Source organism: Carassius gibelio, chromosome B19, assembly GCF_023724105.1.
Source record: "Carassius gibelio isolate Cgi1373 ecotype wild population from Czech Republic chromosome B19, carGib1.2-hapl.c, whole genome shotgun sequence".
NCBI lineage: Eukaryota > Metazoa > Chordata > Actinopteri > Cypriniformes > Cyprinidae > Carassius > Carassius gibelio.
In genome coordinates this window covers 12,956,165-12,981,092 of record NC_068414.1, presented here as the reverse complement: position 1 = coordinate 12,981,092, position 24,928 = coordinate 12,956,165, and the positions used below count along the sequence as shown (strand labels likewise).

The window sequence follows — 24,928 nt, the reverse complement described above, 5'->3', positions numbered from 1 at the left end:
GCTTTTAAATTTTCTATTCGCCAAAGTATCCTGAAATAAAAGAAAAAAAAAATCAAGCAACTATTAATGATTGATTCTTCAACATATTTTCATTTCAACAACGTTGCTGGAAATTCAGCTTTGCTCAAAAAATAGAAGACAGTTATTTTTAATTTGTTGTAATATTTTCTCAGTATGACAGTTTTTACTGTATTTTTTGATCAAATAACTGCAGCTTCTATGAGTACACAAGACTTCTTTCCAGAACATTCTAATTATTCCAAACTTTTGTCCAGTAATGCATGAGCTGTATTTTGACTGTATAAAGCACAGAAATGACATCATAAAGTCGTTCAGAAGCCATCACACAAGCGGTAAACTTCAAGCGTGCAGAGACCCTGAGCAGTGTCAGCTGAAGGGCTCTGCAGCTGATTTTCCGCACGATGAATTGCAGCAGAGGGCCGTTTGAACTCCCCTGGCTGCTGTTTCACAGAAAACCTCCCCCACTCTGCAGCAGCTCGGCAGCCCCTCCCCCCGCATGATGTCACAGTGCGCCCCGCAGGAGGCGTGTCCTCCCACGTCTGGCTGAGCCTCACAGTCTGCGCAGGGAACAGGAAGAGAGCGAGAGAGTGTATGAGTGTGAGTGTGTGTGAGGACGGCAGCCATGGGGAATTCACAGAAGAAGGGCCCCGGTCACGGAGAGGGAGGGGGCCCGCACTCTCAACCTGGGACCCCGGGACACAAGAGGAGCCCTGGAAACAACACAGCCAGCTCAAAGGAAGTCCATGGGAAGAGCCCGGCAGTCAATGGCACCCTTCCAGCCGGCAAGATCCAGGAAGAGTCTCAGGGCTCTGGTCCGGCACACAGTGGTACTGCTGGGGCGAGCTGTAATCTGGACGCCCCATGTGGGGCCCTTCCTCCTCCACTGGCCAGGCTCAAAAATGAGGGCAATATGTTGTTCAAAAATGGACAGTTTGGGGACGCGCTGGAGAAATACACACAGGCCATCGACGGATGTACAGAAGCTGGTAGAGTACAAGTATTTTGTTTCAGTGCCTGCTGTCAAAATCAGACATCTGTGTTAAAAGAGTAGATATAACGGGCTTTGGTCTAACCGAGATTGTATGTTTTTGGTAAGGTGAATACTTTGGCAAGATAATCATTGTTTTACAAGTACACTGACATAAAAGTACTGTTTTTAATGATCTAGTGGGACCCTAGTATTTTGTGTTTAATTATCTTAAAATTATGTGCGTTAAAATAATACATTTGACAGATTTCAGGTGTCGCCCAAATAAAATGTTTGGCAATATTATATATGTACCAACTTATATACTCAACTAACATTTTAACTATAGGTTTTTATCTCAAAAATAATTATATATGTGATAATATCATGTATTTAACCATTTTTGGTGTCGCCAAAATGACATTTTTGGCAACATGGTATTTGATAGTATCTGTTTTCTAGTACTTTCTAGTACAAGTACTTTGTTTTCTGGCTGGATGCAAGTATTTTGAGTTAAAATAACTTTAATTATTTAGCAGATTTATTTTATTTATAATGTAACAGGTTTTGGTGTTACCATGATGGTATATTTGGTAAGGTGATTTTGTTTTAATACTATATTGACTTAAAAGCAGTTGGTTTTTAAAATACTCTGGTGGGATAAAGTATTTTGTGTAAGTATATTGAAATTATATGAATAATATATGTAACAGATTTTGGCTAGGTGCCAATATTTCAATACTTTTATAGTATACCGTCTTAAACCAACTGGACTTTTCAAATCAATTAACATATTTCAACGACTTGTGGGGTACAAGTATTTATGTTGAAATATTATATATGTGCATAAATAGTTTTGGTGACTTATACTGACTTTAAAGTAACGGAAGTTCCAAATTAACCATATTAATAACTCGTAGTGTATTGTGGACTACGGAAGCATCTATTGCGCAAACACTGCATAGATCCTGTTAAGCAGTGTTGAGTAATGCAGAGGAGGAATCCAATACCGGTTCATAGAGAGGCGTTACGATCTAGATATCCCATGGAAAAGATCTTAAACCGCTGTTCATCAAACCATTGCATGTTGGGGACCTTAAGCCACATTTTTGTGAAACAGAAGTGAAAGCGTTTAACAAAAATGCCGCTCACTTCCGCCACTTGGCATTATGGGTGTGCCCTTTAAAGTTACATAATGGGATGTACCGTCTTTCCAAACTCAGCTTCCCCAGAGTGATTGTTCTATGACTAATTGGGTTTGTAACATGATATCAGGTGACTAAACAAAATGTATTCCAGCATGAATGGCTGCCAGATCCTCCCACTTGTGTCCATGCAGAGCTAAAGCTGCTTTCTTGGTCTATTTTCAGCGCTGTGCTTGTATTTGCAGGTATCGACAGCCCGGAGGATCTCTGTATTCTGTACTCCAACAGAGCTGCATGCTACCTCAAAGATGGAAACAGCGCAGACTGCATTCAGGACTGCAGCAGGTTAACCACACATTTACATGCTCACTCTGTTCAATGAATCATGGGCCAGACTTTCACAGAATAATCAGAGCTGCGTCTGGCTTGGATTTACGTGTGAGGTAATACAGTCTCAGAAAGATTAACACTCAACTCGGTTAGTTGCACTGTAAGGAGCTTTACCAGCAGACTGGTTAACCGTCACTAAGATCCCCGGCAGTCTGTTACCGTGTTCTGCTCCTTTGGAGGGAAATAATACAATTTCAATGAGCCAGCGAAGTCTTGAAATCATACTGTACTTTCCGCTGTCCAGTTTGGATGCATCCATAACAGATCTTAGAGGAAACACAGGAAAATGACGGGTAAAATAACACACGCTTTAGCTTATCTGGCATTTTAGCATGAATATTTTGTCCCCAACACACACAGCTTTATGAATGGTAGATTTAGAGAGTTCATTGTAGGACAGAGGATCAGAGAAAGATCCTGATCCTCTGTTTCATCCTGTTTATTTGTTAGGGCTCTGGAGCTCCGCCCCTTCTCGCTGAAGCCCCTCCTCCGGCGGGCGATGGCCTATGAGACTCTGGAGCGCTACAAGAAAGCCTACGTGGATTACAAGACAGTCCTGCAGATAGACATCAGTGTGCAGGCGGCTCACGACAGTGTGCACAGGTACAATTCAGACCGCAGAGTGACATTTTAATATGTTTACAAATTTAGCTTTCTAAAAAATCTGTAAAACAGGGTCAATTTACTAATTGTGCATATATATATATATTGCCGTCTATTTTTAGTAATATTTATGCTTCTGTACAAATATGGCCCAATCAATTTTTCATATTTATTTTAACCAAGTTATGGTTTAAGTTTACAGACATTTGATTTAACCCCAAAACACAATCATGCAATGTGTAATTAATTACACATTGCATGATTGTGTTTTGGGGTTAAATCAAATGTCTGTAAACTTAAACCATTACTTACCAGTACTTTTTCATACAGTCTTGTTTTAATTGCAAATGGGTTTTTTTTATGTTTACAACAGAATAGAAAATAAACTTCAAAAAATGTATTATCAGAGAAAAATTTAATTCGTCTAATTTCAAGGACGTTTATAAATTTTTTTAAACTGGAAAACAAGAGCAGTCATTCTGTCATTAATTCCTCACACTCATGTTGTTTCAAACCCATAAGACCTCCATTCATCCTCAGGACACAAATTAAGATTTTTTTTATGTAATCCGAGAGCTCTCCGACCCTCCCATAGACAGCAATGATATTACCACGATCAACACGAAACAAGGAGACGGGTAAAATAATCCATGTGACATCAGGGGTTCAACCTTCATTTTACTAAGCTACTTTTTCTGCGAAAAGAAAAAACATAATTTATTCAACAATTTTTCTCCCCAATTTACCATCTTCTGCCATTTTTTAGAGTAGCTACCCAAGAACATAATCAATGTAATCAGTGTTGTTCACGTTCAGTAAACAGTGCACACATGCTAAACCTAAACAACGCTCATTACGTTCTGGGGTTTGGAAAAATATGAGTTATTATTAACAAAACTTGGATCACTTGGTCAAATTTGGGTGAATTTACCCTTTAAAGGAAAAGTTAGCTCAAAAAATTCTAATTAACTCACTCTCGTGTTCTTCTAAACCTGTACGGGTTTATTTCTTCTGCCAAAACACAAGAGAAGATATTTAGAAGAATGTTTCGGTTTCGGTCCCCACTGACTTCCATTGTATGGGAAAAAGTACTTTGGTAGTCAATAGGGACCATCAACAGTTCGTCTTTTCACATTCTTCAAAATATCTTATTTTGTGTTCAGCAGAAGAAAGAAACTTGACGCTCTAAAAAATAAAGGTGCTTCACGATGCCATAGAATTACATTTTTGTCTAAATGGTTCCATAAAGAACCTTAAACATCTGAAGAATCTGAATTTCTACGGCATCGCTGTGAAGTGCCTTTCATTTTTAATAGTGCAGGTCTCCGGTTTGGAACAACTTGAGAGTGAGCAATGATGACAGAAATGCATTTTTTGGGTGCAATGTCCTGTAAGGAAGTTACTTTTTGCAGTGAAATGTAAAAAATGTCAGTTATGTAATTTGTTCTGATTGTGTTTGTGATCTCAGAATCACTAAAATGCTGATCGAGCAGGACGGTCCTGACTGGAGAGAGAAGCTTCCAGAGATCCCAATGGTTCCGCTTTCGGCCCAGCAGCACCGTAAAGATGAGCCCAGCGCAGACGTCCTTCAGGCCCGCGCAGACAGAGCCCAGCAGGAGAAGGGTGAGTGAACACCAGGACCAACCACACCAGAACACAGAATTAAACATAATTCATTAGTGTACACGGATGCCACAGTTTAAAATAGTTTCCCAAAAGCTAAGATGTAAGTTAATATATGTGCCTTTCACACCTGAAAGGGTTAACCTAGGTCTGTCTTTGAAGATATATCTTATCTTAAGGTTATTAAAAGTGGGCCTCATTCATTAGTTTGAGCATGAAATCTGCGTTTGAATGTTTTCAATTCATGATTCATTAATATCTTTTGTACTTATTCTAAATGTACAAACAGTGTAGGAACAACTGAAATCACACACCCCAGATGACCTTTTAGATTAATAAAAGATTAATAAAAAGCGTTATAAATGTATTGTTCATTCAGGTTAGTTATTACATTACCTAATATTAGCAAATGGTGCCTTATTGTAAAAGTGTCAACACACTACTCTGTAAAACAATAGTGAATTTAGTGTCTGATGTTAAAATGTGTGTTTTTATTGTAACCTTCTTCCTTTAAATACTTTGGTCGGTTCAGGAATAATATATGCACTTTTATATTATCTATTTGAAAGTATTAAAAGCTGGCTCATGAGCTGTCTGTAATCTGGCTCATCTTTCATTATGTTTGAACCGGTTTTAGGGGATTACTCAAGGATCTCGCTGCGTGTCTTTAGAGAGCGTCATATATTTGCTGAGAGTGATGAAATGCTTGCTCAGACCCATCCCTTTATATTAAAGTATACAGCTAGAACTGCTATGTAAATGCATTCATGCCATTTCTGAGCTGCATCAGACCTGCAGGTTGGTCTTTATTAGTGAAGCATGGCTATACAGACCAGGACCAGGACACTCATGCTGAGGTTATGAAAGAGTGCTGCATGCATTAAAACATTATGCATTTCCAATACAGAAATCCATGCTGGAACACCAAAGACCTGCAAATGCAGGCCAATGCTGATGAATAATACATGCAGAAAAAATGCTGTTGAACAGCTCATAACAAATGCCCGCCGGGAAGCCTTATTAGGTTCGACGTTGTGTGTGAGGTCTGAATTTGATGTTGTTCACACGTTTGCACGAATTATGCAAACAGGTTCCGTCACATGCTGCGTCTAACAGCATTTGTCAGCGTGGATGTACCACGCTTGATGGCAATCAATAATGTAAAAGCGTAACATAGTCAGCTCTCGTCGTAATGGAACCAGACGGCTCCGGTTTCATTCTGACCTGAGAAAGGAAGAGCCACATGATCACAAGGCACACATCAACACCCGATAACATTAACAATGGGACAACCTTTGCTCTGCTGTCCTTTGAGGCAGATGAAGTCACAGTTATGGGTGTATGTTATGTTATTGCCACTGCACTCGCTGCCTGCACTGCTACTGAACTCTTGAAAATAAAGGCCATAACCATTTTTGGTTCCACAAAGAACCACTGAGTTAAAGGTTCTTTAAAAAACCATCCCTTTCTTACCTTTTTATAATCTGAAGAACCCCTTTTTTTCCACAAAGAACCCTTTGAGACACAGAAAGGTTCTTCAGATGTTAAAGGTTCTTTATGGAACCATTTAGACACAAAGGTTCTTCTATGGCATCGTGAAGCACCTTTATTTTTATGGGTGTGAGACCAACCACTGCAGAGCTGCCAAGCACACTGACACGAGCCCATTTGGTCACTGAAATAAAATAAATAGAAATAGAAAATTTTTAATTTAAAAAGTACTAAGACTTCTATTGAAAAAATAAAGATTAAAAAAAAAAAATTATGACAAAACCACACAACAAGATTTTCTTTAAACAAACCAGAACAAAACTTAAAATAAATCTAAAAATAAAACTGAAAAATATATATAAATAATTGTACAGAAAATATACTAAAATATAGCTGGAAATTAAATTTTGCATAAAGAAAAAATAAGCTTATGTTTTAACATTGTGTGTTATTAAGGATACGTTCACCTTGAATTTTTCAGTATACTGTGATACAGTAACTTTGATATTAAATGTATTTTACTTGCATCATTAAAATTTATTTTTGTTGTTGTTGTTGTTGTTGCACTACAATAATGAGAATTTGGGAGGGAAATGTTCTTAAACACGATGACATTTTTATTTGTTTTTGTAGTTTTGAGAAGTATGACCCCAGACGTGTTCTTGACGGGTTTTGTGACATTTACTCTTTTAGACTGGACGCTGTAATTAGGAGAAGTATTCAGAAGTGTAATTGCACTGTGACTCTTCTTTCTCCACAGCCAGAAAAGCAGAGGCTCGGTTCACACTGCTGAAGCAAGAAGGAAACGACGCGGTGAAGAACGGCCAGTTCCAAGATGCTGTGGACAAATACAGCGAATGTCTGGCCATCAAACCTGATGAATGTGCCATCTACACTAACAGGTAAACCTGTCCTACACTGACAGTATCAGCCAAACACAAGCTGTGTTCAGATATATCACCAATATAGTATACACTGCACAGTGTGAAGCAAGCAGTGCACTGTTCTGAACACAACCGCAGTTTGGTGCAGCTAAACACTTACAAAGCAGAAATGAACTGAACCAGCTGCACATCTGGACCCGAGCCTGAGACTGGAGCCGCTCAGACGAGGCTTTTCAGTCAGCAATTAGCTCTGACAACTCCAGCATAAAACACCGGAGGAGAGAGTCAGATGTCTGCTGTGTTTTCCAGAGCGCTGTGCTATCTCAAGCTGGAAGGTTTCGCAGAAGCCAAACAGGACTGTGATTCTGCGCTCCAGATCGAGCCAAACAACAAGAAAGCATTTTACAGAAGAGCACTAGCACACAAAGGCTTGAAGGTGTGTGTGTTCTGCAATCAAATATGCTATTTATACTCACAAGAAAGCATGTCTCCTTTATTTTTGTGCATGTTACGTGTTAAACAATGTGAATAATGACATCAAACTGACCTTATATCCTGATAGTGCTGAATTCAGAGTCTGTGTGTTCTCCCTCAGGACTATCTGTCAGCCAGCACTGATTTACAGGAAGTGCTGCAGTTGGATCCGAACGTGCAGGAGGCCGAGAAGGAGCTGGAGACAGTCACTAACCTGCTGAGAGAGAGTCTTATGGCTAATTCTCAAGGTAAAGTCTCACCGCCAAAGAGAGATGAAGACTAGCACAGTGCAGACTGTTGAAGGATATCCGTTTGTTGGAGCAACACCAGTACTTTTAAAAATAATACATTACAATATTGCGTTACTCGCTAAGGAAAGTAACTAAATGCTTTTTTCCTCAGTTATATCCCACAATTCGCACTTGTTTCTCACAAAGTTTACATCTCGCAACTTCCGTTATTTTTTTCTTAATTCTCAGTATATATCTCAAAATTCAGACTTTTATCTCAGAATTCTCAGTTTATATCTCACAAATTATTTTATTTCCTCAGAATTCTCAGGTTTTATCTTAAACATTAGACTTTTATCTCAGAATCAGTTTCTTGGAACAACGCTGTTACTTTTAAAAATAAGGCGTTACAGTATTCGGTTGTTAAGTGATGACGTAAGAAGCGCTGCTTCCGGGTCCAATACTACCCCAGCAGCCGTTTATGAGCACTGTTTATTCATATTAATCATTTAAGCTAAACGCTTTCAAACTTATGGCATACACTACAGTCTCCGTGCTCACAGCGTCCCAAACACAAATAATTTTTATATATATTTTTTATATTTATATTTTCATTGTCTGGCTATCTGGGACTTCAGTATGGAGTTAAAGGTTAAGATTATAACTTTTTCGCTAGTATTCTATCACATTGTGAGTTTATATTAGCACCTTTTGTTGTTTTCTCGTGGTAACTGATAGAGCGTTTTTTTTTTTTTTTTTTTTTTTTTTTTTTTTTTTTATTTAACATTCCTTCAAAAATACAAATATGATACAGCATATATCAAGTAAAAGAGCCAGGGGTTCAAGGATGACCAAACAATTACAAATCAAAAAAAAAAAAAAAAAAAAAAGTAGAAAATAGTAAATAATAGAAAAAAAATAAAATAAAATTATAATAAAACAAAATAAAAAAAATAAGAAAACAGACTACACAGCCAAAATCTTCCTCTTCCTTCAAAATATAAGATGACAGTCAGATAGAAATTATACAAAAACACCAAAAAGTGAGCATACATTCAAAGTTTTAGTTGCCTTTTTGTTACAGGAAACTGATAGAGCGTTTGGACACGGAAGCGCTGCTACGTGACGTCAGACTTAACAAGCGAATTGCGCTACTTGCGCAGTAACTAAATACGTTAATATTTTGTCAATAATATATAAATCAGATTATTTTTCATTCTTAAAAAACGCAATTATTATATTTTTATGTATGTATAAAAATAAAATAAAAATTTTAAGAATGTAAAATAATCTGGTTTTGGAGTTTGACAGTGAACGCATTGCAGGCAGGCATGGGACGCCCCACATAAACGAGTCTAAATGCTTTTCATGTCTTGAAATAATAATAATATAAATCATTATCGTCGTTTCTCATTCAAATTCATTAAAGTTACTAGTATAAATAACATCGCTATAATGCCATAGAATAGTTTAATAAAAGCGAGGCACATTGTAACGCAGTGTTACAACATTCTCCGTCTGCTAGTGTCTTGTAGTTATCGAAACATTAAAAAACTATCTCAACTGATAAATGGAGATTAAAATTATAGCAGATTGTCTCATTTTAAATGAATAATAAACACTGAAATGATAAATTACTATGGTAAAATAAATGTTCGGGGATATCTTCACAATATTTATGAATTTTGTTGCACTTTTTACTCTTTATAATATTGATTTTGTATCTAGTAAATACTGTACATTTTGTTATGCTAGCATGTTTGCGAACCACGTCTGTTACAGCTAACCCCGTGCTCCCGAGCACCATGTTCGCATCTTTTTTTTTTAAGTAACTCCGTATAATTAGAAAATGTAAACTATTTTAAACTATTCATTAATAATAAACTGTTTATCCTACATATTTGTTTAATTAATATCACTGTTGTTCAGTAGACGCAAAGTTAATAGTAAGTAATATAAATAGACACAATATTGCTAAGTCACATGACAGTTTTCGGAGCATCTCACTAAATGAATCCGTTCTGAAGGAAAAGGTTGAGTGAATGAGAGACCTGCAGAACGAGGCACTGACAAAACCCCACCACCGATGAACAGACTGGGAGCAGTTTTATGCTAAGTTTATAAAAATGTGATTGCAACGGATCATTTAAGTGTAGAGAGTGTAATAAAAAACGCACCTGAAAACACCTAAACCATTATTTATCTAACAGTCGCTATAATCACCCATGGTACCTCAGTGAACTTTAACCTTAGGTTTAGCTGATTAGTGCTGTTTACTGAGGCAAGGGTCATTATTAGTATTGTTCATCATAACCAAACAAATCCCTGATCTTCAAGGACTAAACTTTGGCTCATAACCATGTGTTTATGCAACAGATATGAATGATACATTCCAAGCAACTTTTGTTTCTCACAAAAAAACAAAAAAAGTAAGAGAGACTCACATTGAGAGAGGATCTGTGTCTGTATCTCATTCTCACAAATTCAATTTTTTTTTCTCATTCTTCTGAATTTCGCAAAAAATTCTGACCCCCCCCCCCCCCCCCTAAGAATTCTGAGTTTATATCTCAAATTCTGCCTTTTGAGTTTATATCTTGCAAGTTCTGACTTTCTCATACTTATGAGTTTGCATGTTCCAATTTTGTCTGGCTCTCACCAAATGTAGCACTTAAATGGCAACAACTGGCTTCAATGTGACATACATGATTCTGACTGTGACTGTTTCCTCTCTGCAGGTTGACATCTAGGCAATAAAGGATGAAATGAACAGAGAGCTACAGGAAGAACAGACCCTCCTTCATTAAATCCAGACACAGCAGATCCAGCAAGCCTGAGAATTCAGCTCAGGGGTCCCACAGTCTCTCCACGAGGGTCCATTCATCCTTAAACTGTCATGCGCTGCAACTAAAGTTTCCCTTCCAGCAAACACTCATCTCACCTTCTTCTAGGAATATTGTCTGATGCAACACTGACAATGCAAAGCATGCAAACAGTTCATCCTCTGTAACTCTGGCTTCAGTATAGGCACGTGTGAGCATGGCACGACTAAGAAGCGTGAAACAAATGGGATTCTCAGCTTCTGATGGGACGGTTGTCGAGTATGAGAGAGAACGTGCCTTTTAAAAGAAGCTGTGGCTCACATATGGAGTGATTTAACACTCTCAGAAAAAAAACTGTATAGGAATTTAATTTGCTACATTTAAATATCTCATTTCTCAGGATTTAATATATTTTTAATAGCTATTCTGTTGTACGGTGTAATATATGCATACATGTAGCGTCATCTTTTTTTTGGACATCTTCCAGCCCAACCATTGTCTCAATATGCATAGATAAAACACAAGATACCACAAGGTGAGAATGTGCAATAAGATTAGATGTAGTTTTTCTTTGGGATGTCAGCAAAAGAAATATGTTTCAGATAAATAAATTTGCATCAGCTAAATAAATGGCTTTATAAATTATTAGATGAAATATTTTTGCCATTAGAAATTATATAACGATTGTTTTATAATTGCAAAACCACTGGAAATATAAAGCTAAAACAGCAACCCATTTTAGATAATACTTCCAAATGATTTGAATGTACACTGCTGTTCAAAGTTTGGGGTCACTAGTTTTTTTTTTTTAATATGGTCATAAACAAGGGAGAAAAAAAAAAACAGTAATATTGTTAAATATTATTAAAATGTAAAATAAGTTTCATGTGATGAATATGTTGTAAAATGTAATTTATTCTAGTGATGATAAAGCTGTACTTTCAGCATCATTCCTCCATTCTTCAGTGTCACATGATCTTCAGAAATCATTCTGATAAAATGATTTGCTGCTCTAGAAATATTTCAGATTATTATTATTTTTTTTTTTGGGGGGGGGGGGGGTGGGGGGGGGGGTGGGGGTCATGATACCTTTTCCATTTAGAATTCTCTGATTAATAGAAAATTCTAAAAGAACATTCATTTGAAATTTTATGTTTTGTAACAAATGTCTCGACTGTAACCTTTGATTATTTAATGCATCTTTGCTGAAAAAAATAAATACTGACCCCAAACTTTATAGTGGTATTAAATTTCTTATATTACTAAAATTCAGTAATACTATATTAAGGTTTTATTTTAGCAGTTGCAATGGCTAACAAAATGCAACAATTATTTCACAGCATTTCTTAGGGCTTTGTGACAAATAATATTCATTTTTTTTTATTCAAATTTTCACTCAATCTCTTCTTCTAATATTTCACACCCCAATTGTATATATTAAATTCTATTCTTTCACCTACACACACTGCCATAACATCTGGCATCTCAACAGCTGTCAGTTACACACAGACCACACATCTGGATTCCTGTTTTTATTTTCACTTCGATATGCATTTACACGCATATTATAAAGCAAATATACAAATAACAAGCGGTTTTGAACAAGTTAGAAATCAATCGGCCCTGGCCTCTGAAATAATATTCGTACAGATATGGGCAGGCTCAAAACAGAAGAAAAAACAACAACAAAAGAAACCGAAAGAAGAAAAACAAAGCAGCTTGTGGCATTGGATCAGTCCCAGCGAGAAAGAGCAACAGAAATGAAGCCGATGAACAGTGCAGACACGAGTCCGAGGAGGCGTCTGTGTCGAAGTGTGCTGAAGTGTGCAGGAGTCGTCGTCAGTGAGCCTGAGTGCTGTCTTTGGTAGGCCGTCCCATGTGTAGTCCCAGGGACGATGCTACGCCGCCTCGCTAACATTCAACGCAGCCTCGTCCAATACATTTGAACTCATAAGACACAAACCGGAAAACGAATGTGGTTCATCTATGATCCAAAAGGCACCATGAGTCAATACAGATACAATAAAAAAAAATAACTAAAATCACTTAATCAGTTGAAACAACCTGAATGTGATTACCATCATAGCCTTTATAAGGAAAGAAGCTGAATTTTTGAGTTTTTAACAGGGTGCAGATCTTTCTGATTCATACATATAAACCCATTGCATCCACTTGGCTTGTTTTTTTTTTAACAGGCTTCCTCTCATGAGTGTGTTTGGTGAAGTTCCCCGTCCTACCAGCAGGGGGTGCGACACGGCTTCATCCAGCTCTTCACTGAAGCCGTGGCTTCAACACATCAACTTTTCCCAAAAATGGAAAATACCAGATGAAAAAAATGGAAAGAAGCCCAAGAAACTTAAACCGAATCTACTTTTGCCTGGTCCCTCATGAGCTCATCTCGACCCCTCCAGACTTCCCCGTGCCTCTGAACAGTCGCAGACTCCTCTAGCTAAAGCTATATGTGGGCTAACTGAGAGTATGTGTGTGTACATGTGTAGTGAAGGTGCTCCGCAATCCACGGGTCAGTCGCATGCGCTCTGTCAAAAACACATCCTGGTCATATTTCAGCCCAAAATGTTGGAGTAAGAAATTATATTTAAAGAAAATTAAGCCTACTTGTAGAAAAGATAAGGTTTGTGACATTTTCATGAAAACTAAGCACATTTCCCGCCCAATTCAAATGACTGTATTATTCGAAAAAATATATATCCATTTAAAGCATACTGTCGATTTTTTGGGTGCACTATCCCTTTAATTCACATGAAAATGTCACCGATCAAACTCATCCAAAACAGAGGCTTCATCTCCAGTATGCAAGGAATGATATTTCTCTTTCCTTTTAATTTTGGGGTGAAACAGGAGCTGGTGAGGTTCTTCATCTGAGGCGTGTGTGATTGACAGCTACATCGTCAGTCTCTGTGCATCACTTGCTCTCTTACATTCTTTTGTTGCCTTTCTGAATCCAACTGTAAGCGCTGACCGACTGTCGGTCAAACCTTTGGTCACAGCGAGCTTTCTGAAACTTTGAGGTGCATCCTGCCCTTCCTTCTCGAACGTAAAAAAAAAACAAAAACGACCAACCTCCATGAAACAAGCTTTAAATCTTCAAATCAGTGTGCAGTCCTTGGTAATAAAGGTTAGATCTCTGTCTGAACGCAGGCGTTACGCACAGGGCTAGTCGGCTGAGGAAGGTTGTTATTGCGTTCTTTAGACGAGCTCTGGCCCGCATCAGCCGTGCGTATTAAACTCACATTCTCCTCTGCAATGTAGCATAGCGGGCGCTCTGCCGCCCCGTCAGGGGTTAGAGGGGCAACCGCTGCTTGAGGGAGGGTCCCAGAAGCAGGACAGTTCTCCAGCCGGTCGTTCTCCACCTCTGGAAGCGGGCTGACCGCTCCGCCCGTGTTGGGATGTCGGACGTGAGACTCGTAGCAGGGCGGTCTGCAGGCGTCCAGGTCGGAGCAGCTGAACTCTGAGAAGTGGCTAGAGTGAGAGTCGGCCACAGACGGCAGGCTGCCGCTCAGAGAGGGCGAGTCTAACTCGCTGGAGTTGGTGCTGCGGCGCTCCAGCAGATGGGCGTCCATGTCTTCACGCGCCTCGTTGATCTTGGTTCCGCCGCTCTTTTTGCGCAGCTTGCCTTTGCTCTTCTTGCCAGAGGAGGAGGAGGAGGTGGAGGACGGCTCCTTGGTCCAGCGAGAGGTAACGCACTTGCCCTCGTGGGGACACCCGGAGGGGCACACGCCGGCCCCGTGTCCTCCGCTGCTGCCGTCGTCCATACTGCTGCTGCCGCTGTAGTGCCTGAGCTTCCCTCGCTTGGACTCCACATCCACCTGCACCTCCATACTGTTCCCGTCCCTGCTGCACAACAACATCTGCGGTTAATGACCGCTCAAGCGCCATTACTGAGCCACCTCATGTTCTTTTGGATATACGTGACCCTGGAGCACAAAACCAGTCATAAGTGGCACTGGGATATTTGTTTGGTTCAAAATGATCGATTTTTCTTTTATGCCAAAAATCATTAGGATGTTAAGTAAGGTTCCAGATGATGTATAAATATCGACCCTTATGACTGGTTTTGTGGTGCAGGGTCACATATGAACACAGACCTGTCCAGAGGCAGGTAGGCGTTGAGAATGGACCCAGCCATGGCTTTGGTGCTAGCGTTGTCACTGATTGTCCCCAGACTGACGGTGCCGGACTCCCCGCTCAGACTGCAGCGCTCCTTTTGAACATCAGCTTGAACCTCCAACCTGAGAGAGATAAACAGCACATTTAACAGAGTCACGTGATGCGATTTCAAGTCTTCCTTTGTCTTTGGAGTATGTCTACACAGTATATAAATCTCAAACCCAAACTCGTCAACACCTTCCTAAACAGGCCCCCACATGTTTACATAGCTGCACTGTGTGGGAAGAGTTTGCATAACGCCATCTAAATGTTTATGCAAAGGAGGCATAACTTATATTCTCGCTGTAGTATTGTTGCCATGTCATAGAGACCGTTTCCAAATATGGTAAGCGGCATTTACATCACACGCTTGAGGTATTCGGCCAATCACAATGCACCGAATAGCTGGCCAATTAGAGCACACCTCGATTTTCAGACCGACGAGCTTTGTAAAAATCGATGCATTTCAGAAAGGCAGGGCGTAAAGGAGAAACAATAACGTACAGTCTGTGGAAAATAATAAGATTTTTTTCAACCTTAAACCATGTAAACAAATTGATTTACTCCAAAAACACAAACTAATGTCATTTTTTACATCGTTATATGACCCCTGTGCAGACTGGTAACTGATCCAAATATTTCTTGCATGTTATAAAAAAATTCTGTTGCTTTGACCAGTATTTCTAAGCTCTGTTTCTTTTACTTTTTGCGAGTTTCTTTATTCGAACACACCTGATTCAGGTCATCAGCCCATTAGTAGAGAGTCCAAGACCTGAAAAGGGCGTGTGAGAGGACACGTTCAACATCTGCAGTGTTGGGGGTCCCAGAAACACAAATTTGAAAGCCATTTCCTCAAATTAAAATGTTTATCGTTCTTTTGAGATTCTGGTAGATGTTTTGCATTTGTCCACATAGTCACATCACACTTAGATTTAAAAATACATAGGGATGCACAATATTAGATTTTGCCGATATGCCGATATTTTTATAATCAATTTGTCCGATACCGATATGTTTCCCTTGTTTTGAAACAATACCAAGTCTCTCCTGTGCAGAAAATCTAAATTATTTTTTAATTTTGGTTAGTTTTGAGCAAAAACCTATTTGTTAGAAGTATTAAACTCTTGTTGTGGTCAATAACGGTGCACAAAATGACAGGCAGACGCTGTCACTGACCTGTTAAAGCAGTTGACCATGGCACTTCCTGACAAGCTGCCAGTGATGCTGGCCCCGGCGAGGGCCATAGTGCTGGCGTTCTCACTCAGGTTGTCTCTCATTGCTCCGATACGCTCCATGTGGCTCCCGCTAGCACTCAGGCTGCCCGTCAGACCCCCCACACTGCCCTCGCCGATGCTGGGGTTATGCCTGGTCTCTGCTACCGAAGTGGTGTCTGATAGGAGAATAGAAAAGGGTCATTAGAGCAGTATTCTGGAGTACAGTGTACAATGAGTAGTACTGTTTCAGTGTTTGATTTTGAGATTTGCACTACAAGCCTGATTAGAGATATACAAATTGTATTATTAGCATTTTTGATGTTAAACAAAGTGTTAACATAAAAAATTTGATTTAAGAAATTAAAAGAACAAAAAATTACTACATACAGCATATTAATGATTTTTTTAATTCAAGTTTAAACGAACTCAACTGATTGGCTACACATACTTCTTGAGGATTCAAATTTAAACCATTTAGCCAGACATGTTAATCTGGGAAAAGTAACACTGAATTTCTCTTACACATAGCACGATAATGTTTCAAACCTTTTGCCTCAGGCTTACTCTGTACATCAGAACAAAAGCTACTTGTTCCTAGAGTTACATGAGCTCCACGGGAATTATTTGGAGTTTGAGAAACAAAGCTACTTGATCCTTGGGTTTCAGGAGTTGTGTCTGGAGAATAATTAATTCTGTCTCTAGATATGCCTCAGCTTCAATGCAAGTCTGTTTGGGGGGGACCAGTAAAATTAACACATTCTAGCACACGCTGCTTTAAACTAAAATGCACTTCACACATTTGAATTAAACGTGGACGTGGAATAAACAACTCTTCGGGAAAGACAGCCAAGACAGAGACTGTGAATGAGAGGAGGACAGATTCTGAATGCTTTAAACACAGTTTGTCTTCTCAGCCTGTGACACTAAGGTGTTTGCACTCACCAGTCACAGCAGCTCCTGTGCCCACGTTCATTTCGTTCTCGTCATCGAACTCGATGCGCACACCTTTACCATTCCCTGCAGACACCCCACAACCACCGCTGCGGCACAGAGAGATGGGCACCACACCGTAGACGTACGCCAACATGATGGGCACTCCAATACCTGCACAGACACACAACATAACACTTACACAAAACTGCAACCTCCAAACCAGATGAGACCATCAATCAAACTGGCATTTCCACGGTCATATTCTTGTCATTTTCTCTGTGTGCTGTATGTAAAATAAGTGTTACCCTGGCTTTATTTGAAAATTATGATTCCCATTGTGCACAAACTTGACATTTTACAGAGTTTACTTCCTTCTTAATTATATTTTTATAAAATATACATTTATTTGTGAAAAATTTGTCATCTTTGTCATCTAAAAAAGGTTTATTCAAAAAAAAAAAAAAAATTATCCATTGTCAAATTATTTAAAATCTGTTAAATATTAAATAAAATGCAAAAAAAAAAAAGTAAAAAAAAAAGTTGATTAAACAGTCTTTACCTTTATATTTTTAGGCAAGTTTAATGTGTCGTGTATAAGCCTAATTAAAAAGTTAGTTTGGACTAAATTAATTGCCGATATTTAATATAGGTTTATGGGTTTAGAAGAAACAAATTATTTCTTAAAACAAACTGCAATTCAAATCATATAGTGATTAATTGCCGACATTTAATATAGGTTTATGGGTTTAGAACAAACAAATTATTTCATCAAACTGCAATTCAAATCATATGGTGAATCATTAGACAGAAGTCTGCTTACCAACAGTGACGGCAGCAACCACCGGAGACACGATCACGGATAACGTCACCCCGCCGGCTATGACCAGGTTCCTCTTGTGCTTGGACGTGTCTTTCCCCTCATAACGATTATGAATCTGAAGCAGATGGATTCAAAGACTGAGTGAATAAACGCATCCCTCTCATTATCATCACCTTGCTCATTATTCTAGATTAAGTCACGCTTTGGTTACTCATAATGCTAGCATAATTTCCCACTCGATGATCAAGAGTCTCTTGAAGATCAAACAAGGCTGATAAGTGCGCAATAAGATATGTAGGCTTTCATATTTCACAATGCAGCGCTCGGTTAGGATTCAGGTCAGATAAACAGACGTTATGGAAATCCCTGCATAATGAAATTCAGACTGAACAGCACATATCTGAAGAGCTATTAATCATTGTACAAGTGACCCAGTTTGCAGTGGATTAATCTGGTTCAGAGACAGGCTGCAAATTAACTCGCCCAAAACCAAATCCTTAATGTAATACACAAATTATATACTACATCAATGCTATTTGCTGGACATTTAAATCTTTAAATCTATTAATACTGATGTAAGAATAGCGCTTGTCTAACTGATTTTAACACTAGTTTCTAATAGTGTGTATAATAAGCAGCGTTCTTCTAGTCCGATGAAACAAACGCCCTTATTATCTTGTAGTCATGACAAAGGCATTTGGAGAAACTGGTTCACAACAGAAGCAGTCACAGGAAATCCTCCCAAATTACAGAAATCAACTGTCAAACTAATTTCCTTCAATTTAGCCCACGCTATGAGCCAGTGAGTTCAATCCAAGTTAAGGCTGATAATACAGTACTGTAATGACTTTCTAATGATAACTGATGACTAAGATTATGCACTATTATCAGAATCAGTAGCATTCATGAAAGTTATTAAAATATATGCAGGCTTCGTACCCACAGACAACATGCAAAATGATTTTTAAACCGATTATTTCACAGTATAATAGAATAAATCATTATTAATATATAACTATGTAAAAAACAAAATCATTATTTTATAGTCCTTTTGAATGAGTCAAATACAGTGGAAACGTGGCCTATGAAAACTTAAGTAGAAAGAGTTTAAAAAATGGTTCCTGTTATGGTTATTGAAAAGAATATTTTTAAGTCTTTAGATTAAAAATGAACTGTTAGCTTTTTATGAGTTTAGCATCCTCCAAATCAACAGAGAAAATTTCTAGATCTCAGTCCTCTTTTTCCACAATCACAGCTTCTCTCAGTCGTTAAATAAAATCTCTGCACCAAGCTGATTCTCATCATTACTATGGAGCTGGTGCAGGTATACCAAATATGACTGTCTGAAAAATGTATTGCATTCAGTTCAAAAGACTGGGTTTGAAAAATAAGTTAAAGCCTTACTCCTCATTCTCCACAGTGTTTAGTTTAGCCACCCACCTTTCTGCCCACATACACAGGAATCCCAATGATCATTGCAGGTACGGCTATGCCAGCAATCAGTGCAATGCCGACCGGAGCGCCCACAAGAGTGCCCAACTGCCACAGGATTTTCTTCTTCCTGCTCCAAGGCTTCTTACCCCAGAACGTGCATCCTGAAGGACTGTGTCAGGAACAGAGAGATTACACAGAAATGTAACCTTGGCACAAAAATCATTCTGATGACTGCAGCTTTGGCCTTCATCTGTTCTCAGGCCAACCGTCAATAACGCAGTTAAATTTAGACTGAAGTCTGATTGCACTCAGCAGTGGTGTTCAGGACACTGACCTCAAGTAGTGCAGGTCAGAGATCTCCTTCATACACAGCCAGCAGAACTCGCAGCCGCACACAGCGCAGGTCATGTGATTACAGCTCCCATCGTTCATCTTGATGATGTAGGCCGCACAGCGGGGACATGGCTTTATGTCATCAGCTTAGAGAGACACACAGAGCGGTTAAAACCACTGCTGGTTGACATTTACAAGATATAGGACGTTTTCATATAAGGCTGAAGATTTGGTACAAACCACAGTGTGTCATTTGATTAGAGAGCATTTGATTTAGAAACAAACAAGAGGAAAATCACCTAATGTCTGTAGCTTTAATAAAACTCGTTGTATTCTGCATTTGATTACTTTATTCAATTTTCTATAGTATTTGTAATCTGAAAACGAAAACGAATGCGATTTTCATGCACATCTCATCAGTAAAGACGCTCCTGTAATTAGAAGTATATCCCCAGCAAGTGTGTTCAGATCAGGGTTGCCAGGTTTTCACAACAAATCCTGCCCAGTTGCTTCTCAAAACTAGTCCAAAACTAGCCCAATCGTGTTTCCAGGAGGTTCCCCGATAAAAAATTGCTTTACGGGGTTAAAATTTAAGTTTTTGGCAGGGTTGCCTTGGTAAAATTCTCATTTTAGGGGCTAAATATCATGTTATTGGTATTGTCGCTTCGACCCGCGGACATGAAAAACAACCGCAGACTTGGCAACACTGGTTCAGGTGGAGCGGCAGTTACTACACAGAGCCGTACTCTACCGACAACTAACACAAAATCGCTTTCAAAATTGACAAAGAAACACCACTGAAATCGATTTTGTGTTAGTTGTCAGTGGACTACGGCTCTTGTGTAGTAACTGCTGCTCCACCTGAACCCGTGTTGCCAAGTCTGCGATTGTTTTTCATGGCCGCGGCTTGAAGCAACCCCACTACAAATAACAAGATATTTAATCCCTAAAATGCGAATTTTACCAAGGCAACCCTGCCAAAAACAAAACATATTTTAACCCCGGGAAGCAATTTTTTTTATCTGGGAACCTCCTGGAATCGCGATTAGTTTTGGACTAGTTTTGAGAAGCAACAGGGCAGGATTTGTTGTGAAACCTGGCAACCCTGATCTGAACATGATACTTCTAAATAAGGGAGCGTCTTTACCGATTAGATGTGCATGAAAATCGCATTCGATTTTTTGCACAGCCCTATTATATTAGTTGTAGGGACTATTAGATTTTACTGCTCAGTAAAAGTAAAAATAGCCTTAAAAACTAACATGAAAAAGAACAGTGATAACATTGCAATTCTTGCGAAAAAAAAAAAAGGTAGTTATATTTTTCTAATATTGCCCACCACTCATTCATTTGGTTTGATTTCAAAAGCAGTGGTTTTTAATTTTGATAATGACACTTTTTTTACGGTGTAGTTGAGAAACTCTCTGCAGCAGAGTGCATGGGATTTAACGGTTCGTGTGTGTGTGTGTGTGTGTTTGGACTCACCAGCAGCGCCGCTCTCCTGGCTGTAGCTGAGGGATGAGGATCTGAAGGGTCTCAGCCGGAGACTCTGAGCTCTCTGCTGGCGGGCCGCGTCACACGTCTGATTTGGGTGCCACAGCTGTTTACAGTGGTAACAGAACTCAGTCCCACAGCCCTCACGACCACACGTGATCTTTGGACAGCTGGCACAGCCAAAGGCAATGACTGCATACCTGTCAAATCAAACAGACAAACACTTTCTCAACTCTACACGATGCATTGGCTCATACATGTCATCAAACAAGAAGAAAACTTCTATTACACTTCTAGCACAGCTAAAGAATACTTCACGTTTGTTCGAATCTCCAAAATCAGAGTATGATCAATGACCACATTATCCAGAACAGCTGCAGGTCATGATGGTCAATCTAGATGAATAGCCCTGCTAATCTGAACTGAAGGCATCATCAATTACAGCAGGCACTGGCCCTTGTGACCCGATCATTATTAATGAGGACCTATTAAATGGCGCTGGAAGCTGTGCTTGTCTGCAGAGCTAATGGTTGTTGAAAAGTCACAACATGCGGATGGACAGTTTTGAGAGAGCGACAGGATCACTTCGCTAAGTGATGTGAGTGCTAGACAAGTTACATAAGAGCCTTTGACACTCATTATCATGTGAAAAAAAACTAAAAGCTGTGAAAAGATCCTGAACGCGCTTTACAGGATCAATCAGTTGTTCCAGGCTCATTAAAACACATTAAAAGACTGCATGTGGACTGTCATAATTACACAATATATAATTTGACACAAAAGAAGCTAACGCTATGGTGCAAACCAGATCTGCTCAACTGTTGGTTTTCTTTCCATCAGAGAAAAGCCTCCACTGCATCTGTTTCCACAAACAAAATGGTCTTTGTTATTGGCCTTGCCCATATTTCTACACGGCTCTGAGAGTGTAGGAGTAAACACAATGCTGGAGACATGAGACGCCCCCGTCTGATCTACAATGAACCCTAACAAAAGATAGTGATGTCAAAATTAGGATAGTGACAGCACCAGAACAAGTCAAACAAGACTACTCCACCACAGCACACAGAAAGCCTTGCATGTGCCACACAGCATAAAACATGGAACAAAGCTTTTCCTCTGTTTAAACACTGCATATTGGTCTTCAAACAGCCAACCCTGCAACAACTCTCTGCCTGCGGTTCACATTAACCAGGAGCACGCTCCAGCGTCTCTTCTCTTGGAGATGGTGAAGTCTACTTCATTTTCACTTTACTTTATCTATCTATATGTTTCCAAGCTGAGGGGAAAAATGGCTATATCAGAAAAGAGAAATGGGAATATTCACAGTCTGCACATCGTCTCCTTTATATATTTTTTGAAAGTTTATGTTCATGAATTTATTTGATAAAATACAGTTAAAAATGTGATTTAAGATGTGACTTTTTTCTGTGACGGTGAAACTTTTTTTTAAAAGTGGCCATTAAGGTGTTTTAAAATACCTTTTTAAAAGAACTCTCTTATGCTCACCGAGGCTACATTTATTTGATCAAAAATAATAATAATTACCTTTCTAATCTTTTTGTATTCTATTTTCTTTTCATTTATTATGCAATTGTATATATATGTGTGTGTGTGTGTGTGTGTGTGTATAAAGACCTCTAACTAGCTTGCTCTATTCTTTTTTTTTTTTATTCTGTTTTCTTTTTATTTATTATATTAGTTAAAATCCCATGCTAGGTGTACTGTGTTAACCTAACTGAGACTTGTTGTTATAGCACTTATATATCATTGCTCTTTTTGTTGTTTTTGATTGCTTTCACTGTCTTCATCTGTAAGTCGCTTTGGATAAAAGCATCTGCTAAATGAATAAATGTAAAATGTAATGTAAAAATACAGTAAAATTCAAAATGTAAAAATTTAAAAGGGTGGTTTTCTATGTGCATTTATTTAAAGTCATTTATTCATGTGATGCAGTCACATGATCCTTTAGAAATCAGTCTAAAATGCCGATTTGCTCAAGAAACATTATCAATGTGGAAAACGGTTGTTAATTATTGTAAACAGCTTGTAAATAGTCTGATGATTGGCCCTCAAGCACAAGGACTTCCAGGACAATACAAAACCATGTTTCACAGATTTAAGCTTGCAAACAAATATATTCTTGATATGTGGAGCAATTTATCAATTTCCAAAAATATCTCTCTCATCACCCTTCAATGCATACCTCAACATATATAACTGCAACCAAACGGGCCATGACATTTAGACTAGTTTCCTACACTGAAGTTTAGACACGAGTTTAAAAAGTACCTAACAAAAAGTACCTAACTTCTCTATGTATGTGGGGAAAGCTCCATGTTATGCACACACATCCAGTGACAGGTGTAATAGCACCTACTAAAAAAATAAACAAGTGCACACAATAACCAAAGAAGGCCAGAGAAAACAGGCAGCTCAAAAGGTCATGTTCTCATTGAAACGCAGGGCACAGCTGGGTGCAGAGATGAGTGCGTAGCATGACAAGATCTGCTGCCAGCTCTCCACTGGCCTGATAATAAAAGACTCTATTCAGAGTGACAGTGTCACCAGTGTCAGGCCTCCAAAAGTGCTGATCACAACACAATACTGTGCCTTTGGCTTGTGCTAACTTCTGATGACATCCAAAACATATCTGGCTTAGAGGCTGAGGCAAGCAAAGAAGAGTTCAACAAGAGAAAAGCTGAATCCCTGACCAATAACTGCAATTATAATTAAGTTACAAGTCAGGACTCTCTGGAGCATGCTTTATAATTAAATATTTATCCCTTCGGCAACCCATTCAATAAGTACTTTTACACTAGCATTCAAAATGTTGGGGCCAGTAAGGTTTGAAGGTTTTAAAAGAAAGAATGAAAAGGCAATAAATCAAAGATGACCGTAAGGAAAAATTTATATTAAGCCTTATTTGGATGGTAATTGCTTCTCAGGGGGACGTAAGTGATTTTCACCATTTACAGAGAGTTAGTCCGTGATTTAATTTCCGTCCGAATCCAGGATGTCAGTGTTTTTCTCTCGTCACCCCCGTAAAAATCCCTGGCTGAATGACCTACTGTTTTTGACTAACACCAAGGTCGTGTGGTAATTGAACTGCAGTCCGAATCCACATCTCTGAGTTTACGAGAAGAAATTGATTCAAAATGCAGTCCTTAAACCCTTTTTGAGCGCTCTCGAACACCGTAAGGTACATTAACTGTTGTATTCGGTGTAATATGTATTCATATGTAACTGCTCACTGCGACGGAGCAGAAAGAGAAAAAAACCATGCAAACATTCGAAATGGGTCTTTATTATGGCAGTATGAAATATAGTTCGAAAATGTGTATTATAAAAAGATATATAGGCTACATAACTATTGTGTATAATTATATACAAATATAGTGTGTTTTTTTAAAACAGGAGATTTAAATCAAATAATGACTAGGATTTTATATTATGAAATATGCTTAAATTAACATTAGTGTTTTTTAAATGCCTTTTACACAATATAAATACATTTTGTAAATAAAATTAAATATAAAGGGACACATTATGTGACTGGTCACGTTTGTAGGATCACAGAACTCACTCCTCTGTGAATAGATCGCCATTCGAATCCATGAGTTTGACCACTGAGCTGATTATATGTACATTTATTTATTAACAAATTACATTTTAATATTTAAGTAGAAAGCCGTTCATTTCAATTGCAATATATTTCCCAATATTTCTGTTTCTACAGTATTAAAATATGCAGCCAAACTTCTTTCAAAAACATTTGTACAAATCTTACCTTCCCCAAACTTTTGAACAGTAGTGTAAATGCACGTAAAATTAAATTTTAAATGGGCAGAAACTATTATTTTTTTATTTTTTTAAAAATTGTTACACA

At 38.5% G+C, this 24,928-nt stretch overlaps 2 protein-coding genes and 1 long non-coding RNA gene across 4 annotated transcripts in view; 1 reads left to right on the top strand and 2 right to left on the bottom strand.

Moving 5' to 3' along the window:
- Window positions 1-568: 568 nt before the first annotated feature.
- Window positions 569-11,292, top strand: LOC127979680 (sperm-associated antigen 1A). Its single transcript, XM_052585278.1, has 8 exons — window positions 569-1,007; window positions 2,379-2,478; window positions 2,974-3,126; window positions 4,595-4,749; window positions 7,001-7,142; window positions 7,434-7,560; window positions 7,720-7,846; window positions 10,564-11,292. Exons 1-8 carry the CDS (start codon window positions 644-646, stop codon window positions 10,566-10,568), a joined length of 1,173 nt encoding a protein of 390 aa, XP_052441238.1. The 5' UTR covers window positions 569-643; the 3' UTR covers window positions 10,569-11,292.
- On the bottom strand, window positions 3,527-7,800 carry LOC127979681 (uncharacterized). Its single transcript, XR_008158837.1, has 2 exons — window positions 7,672-7,800; window positions 3,527-6,424 (listed from the first exon to the last, which is right to left on the bottom strand). It is a non-coding gene; the product is annotated as an uncharacterized LOC127979681 (long non-coding RNA).
- An 872-nt stretch (window positions 11,293-12,164) lies between the features above and the next one.
- The window catches only part of rnf19a (ring finger protein 19A, RBR E3 ubiquitin protein ligase), a 34,232-nt gene continuing 21,468 nt past the window's right edge, over window positions 12,165-24,928 (bottom strand). Inside the window, exons 3-10 of one of the 2 annotated variants that reach the window (XM_052585271.1) lie at window positions 21,034-21,242; window positions 19,550-19,694; window positions 19,222-19,384; window positions 17,782-17,896; window positions 16,971-17,132; window positions 15,991-16,204; window positions 14,754-14,897; window positions 12,165-14,502 (exon numbers count right to left, since the gene is read on the bottom strand). In XM_052585271.1, the coding sequence (XP_052441231.1) occupies window positions 13,785-14,502; window positions 14,754-14,897; window positions 15,991-16,204; window positions 16,971-17,132; window positions 17,782-17,896; window positions 19,222-19,384; window positions 19,550-19,694; window positions 21,034-21,242 (1,870 nt within the window). In that variant the 3' untranslated portion in view covers window positions 12,165-13,784. The remainder of the gene's footprint in view (window positions 14,503-14,753; window positions 14,898-15,990; window positions 16,205-16,970; window positions 17,133-17,781; window positions 17,897-19,221; window positions 19,385-19,549; window positions 19,695-21,033; window positions 21,243-24,928) is intronic. The other variant, XM_052585272.1, reaches the window with a different exon arrangement.

Bases quoted from the DNA above. Each gene is read 5' to 3' on its own strand.
- LOC127979680 (XM_052585278.1), top strand. From the start codon at position 644: ATGGGGAATTCACAGAAGAAGGGCCCCGGTCACGGAGAGGGAGGGGGC. The intron at 2,479-2,973 runs GTTAACCACACA...TTTATTTGTTAG, and splicing joins TGCATTCAGGACTGCAGCAG to GGCTCTGGAGCTCCGCCCCT. The intron at 3,127-4,594 runs GTACAATTCAGA...TTGTGATCTCAG, and splicing joins GCTCACGACAGTGTGCACAG to AATCACTAAAATGCTGATCG.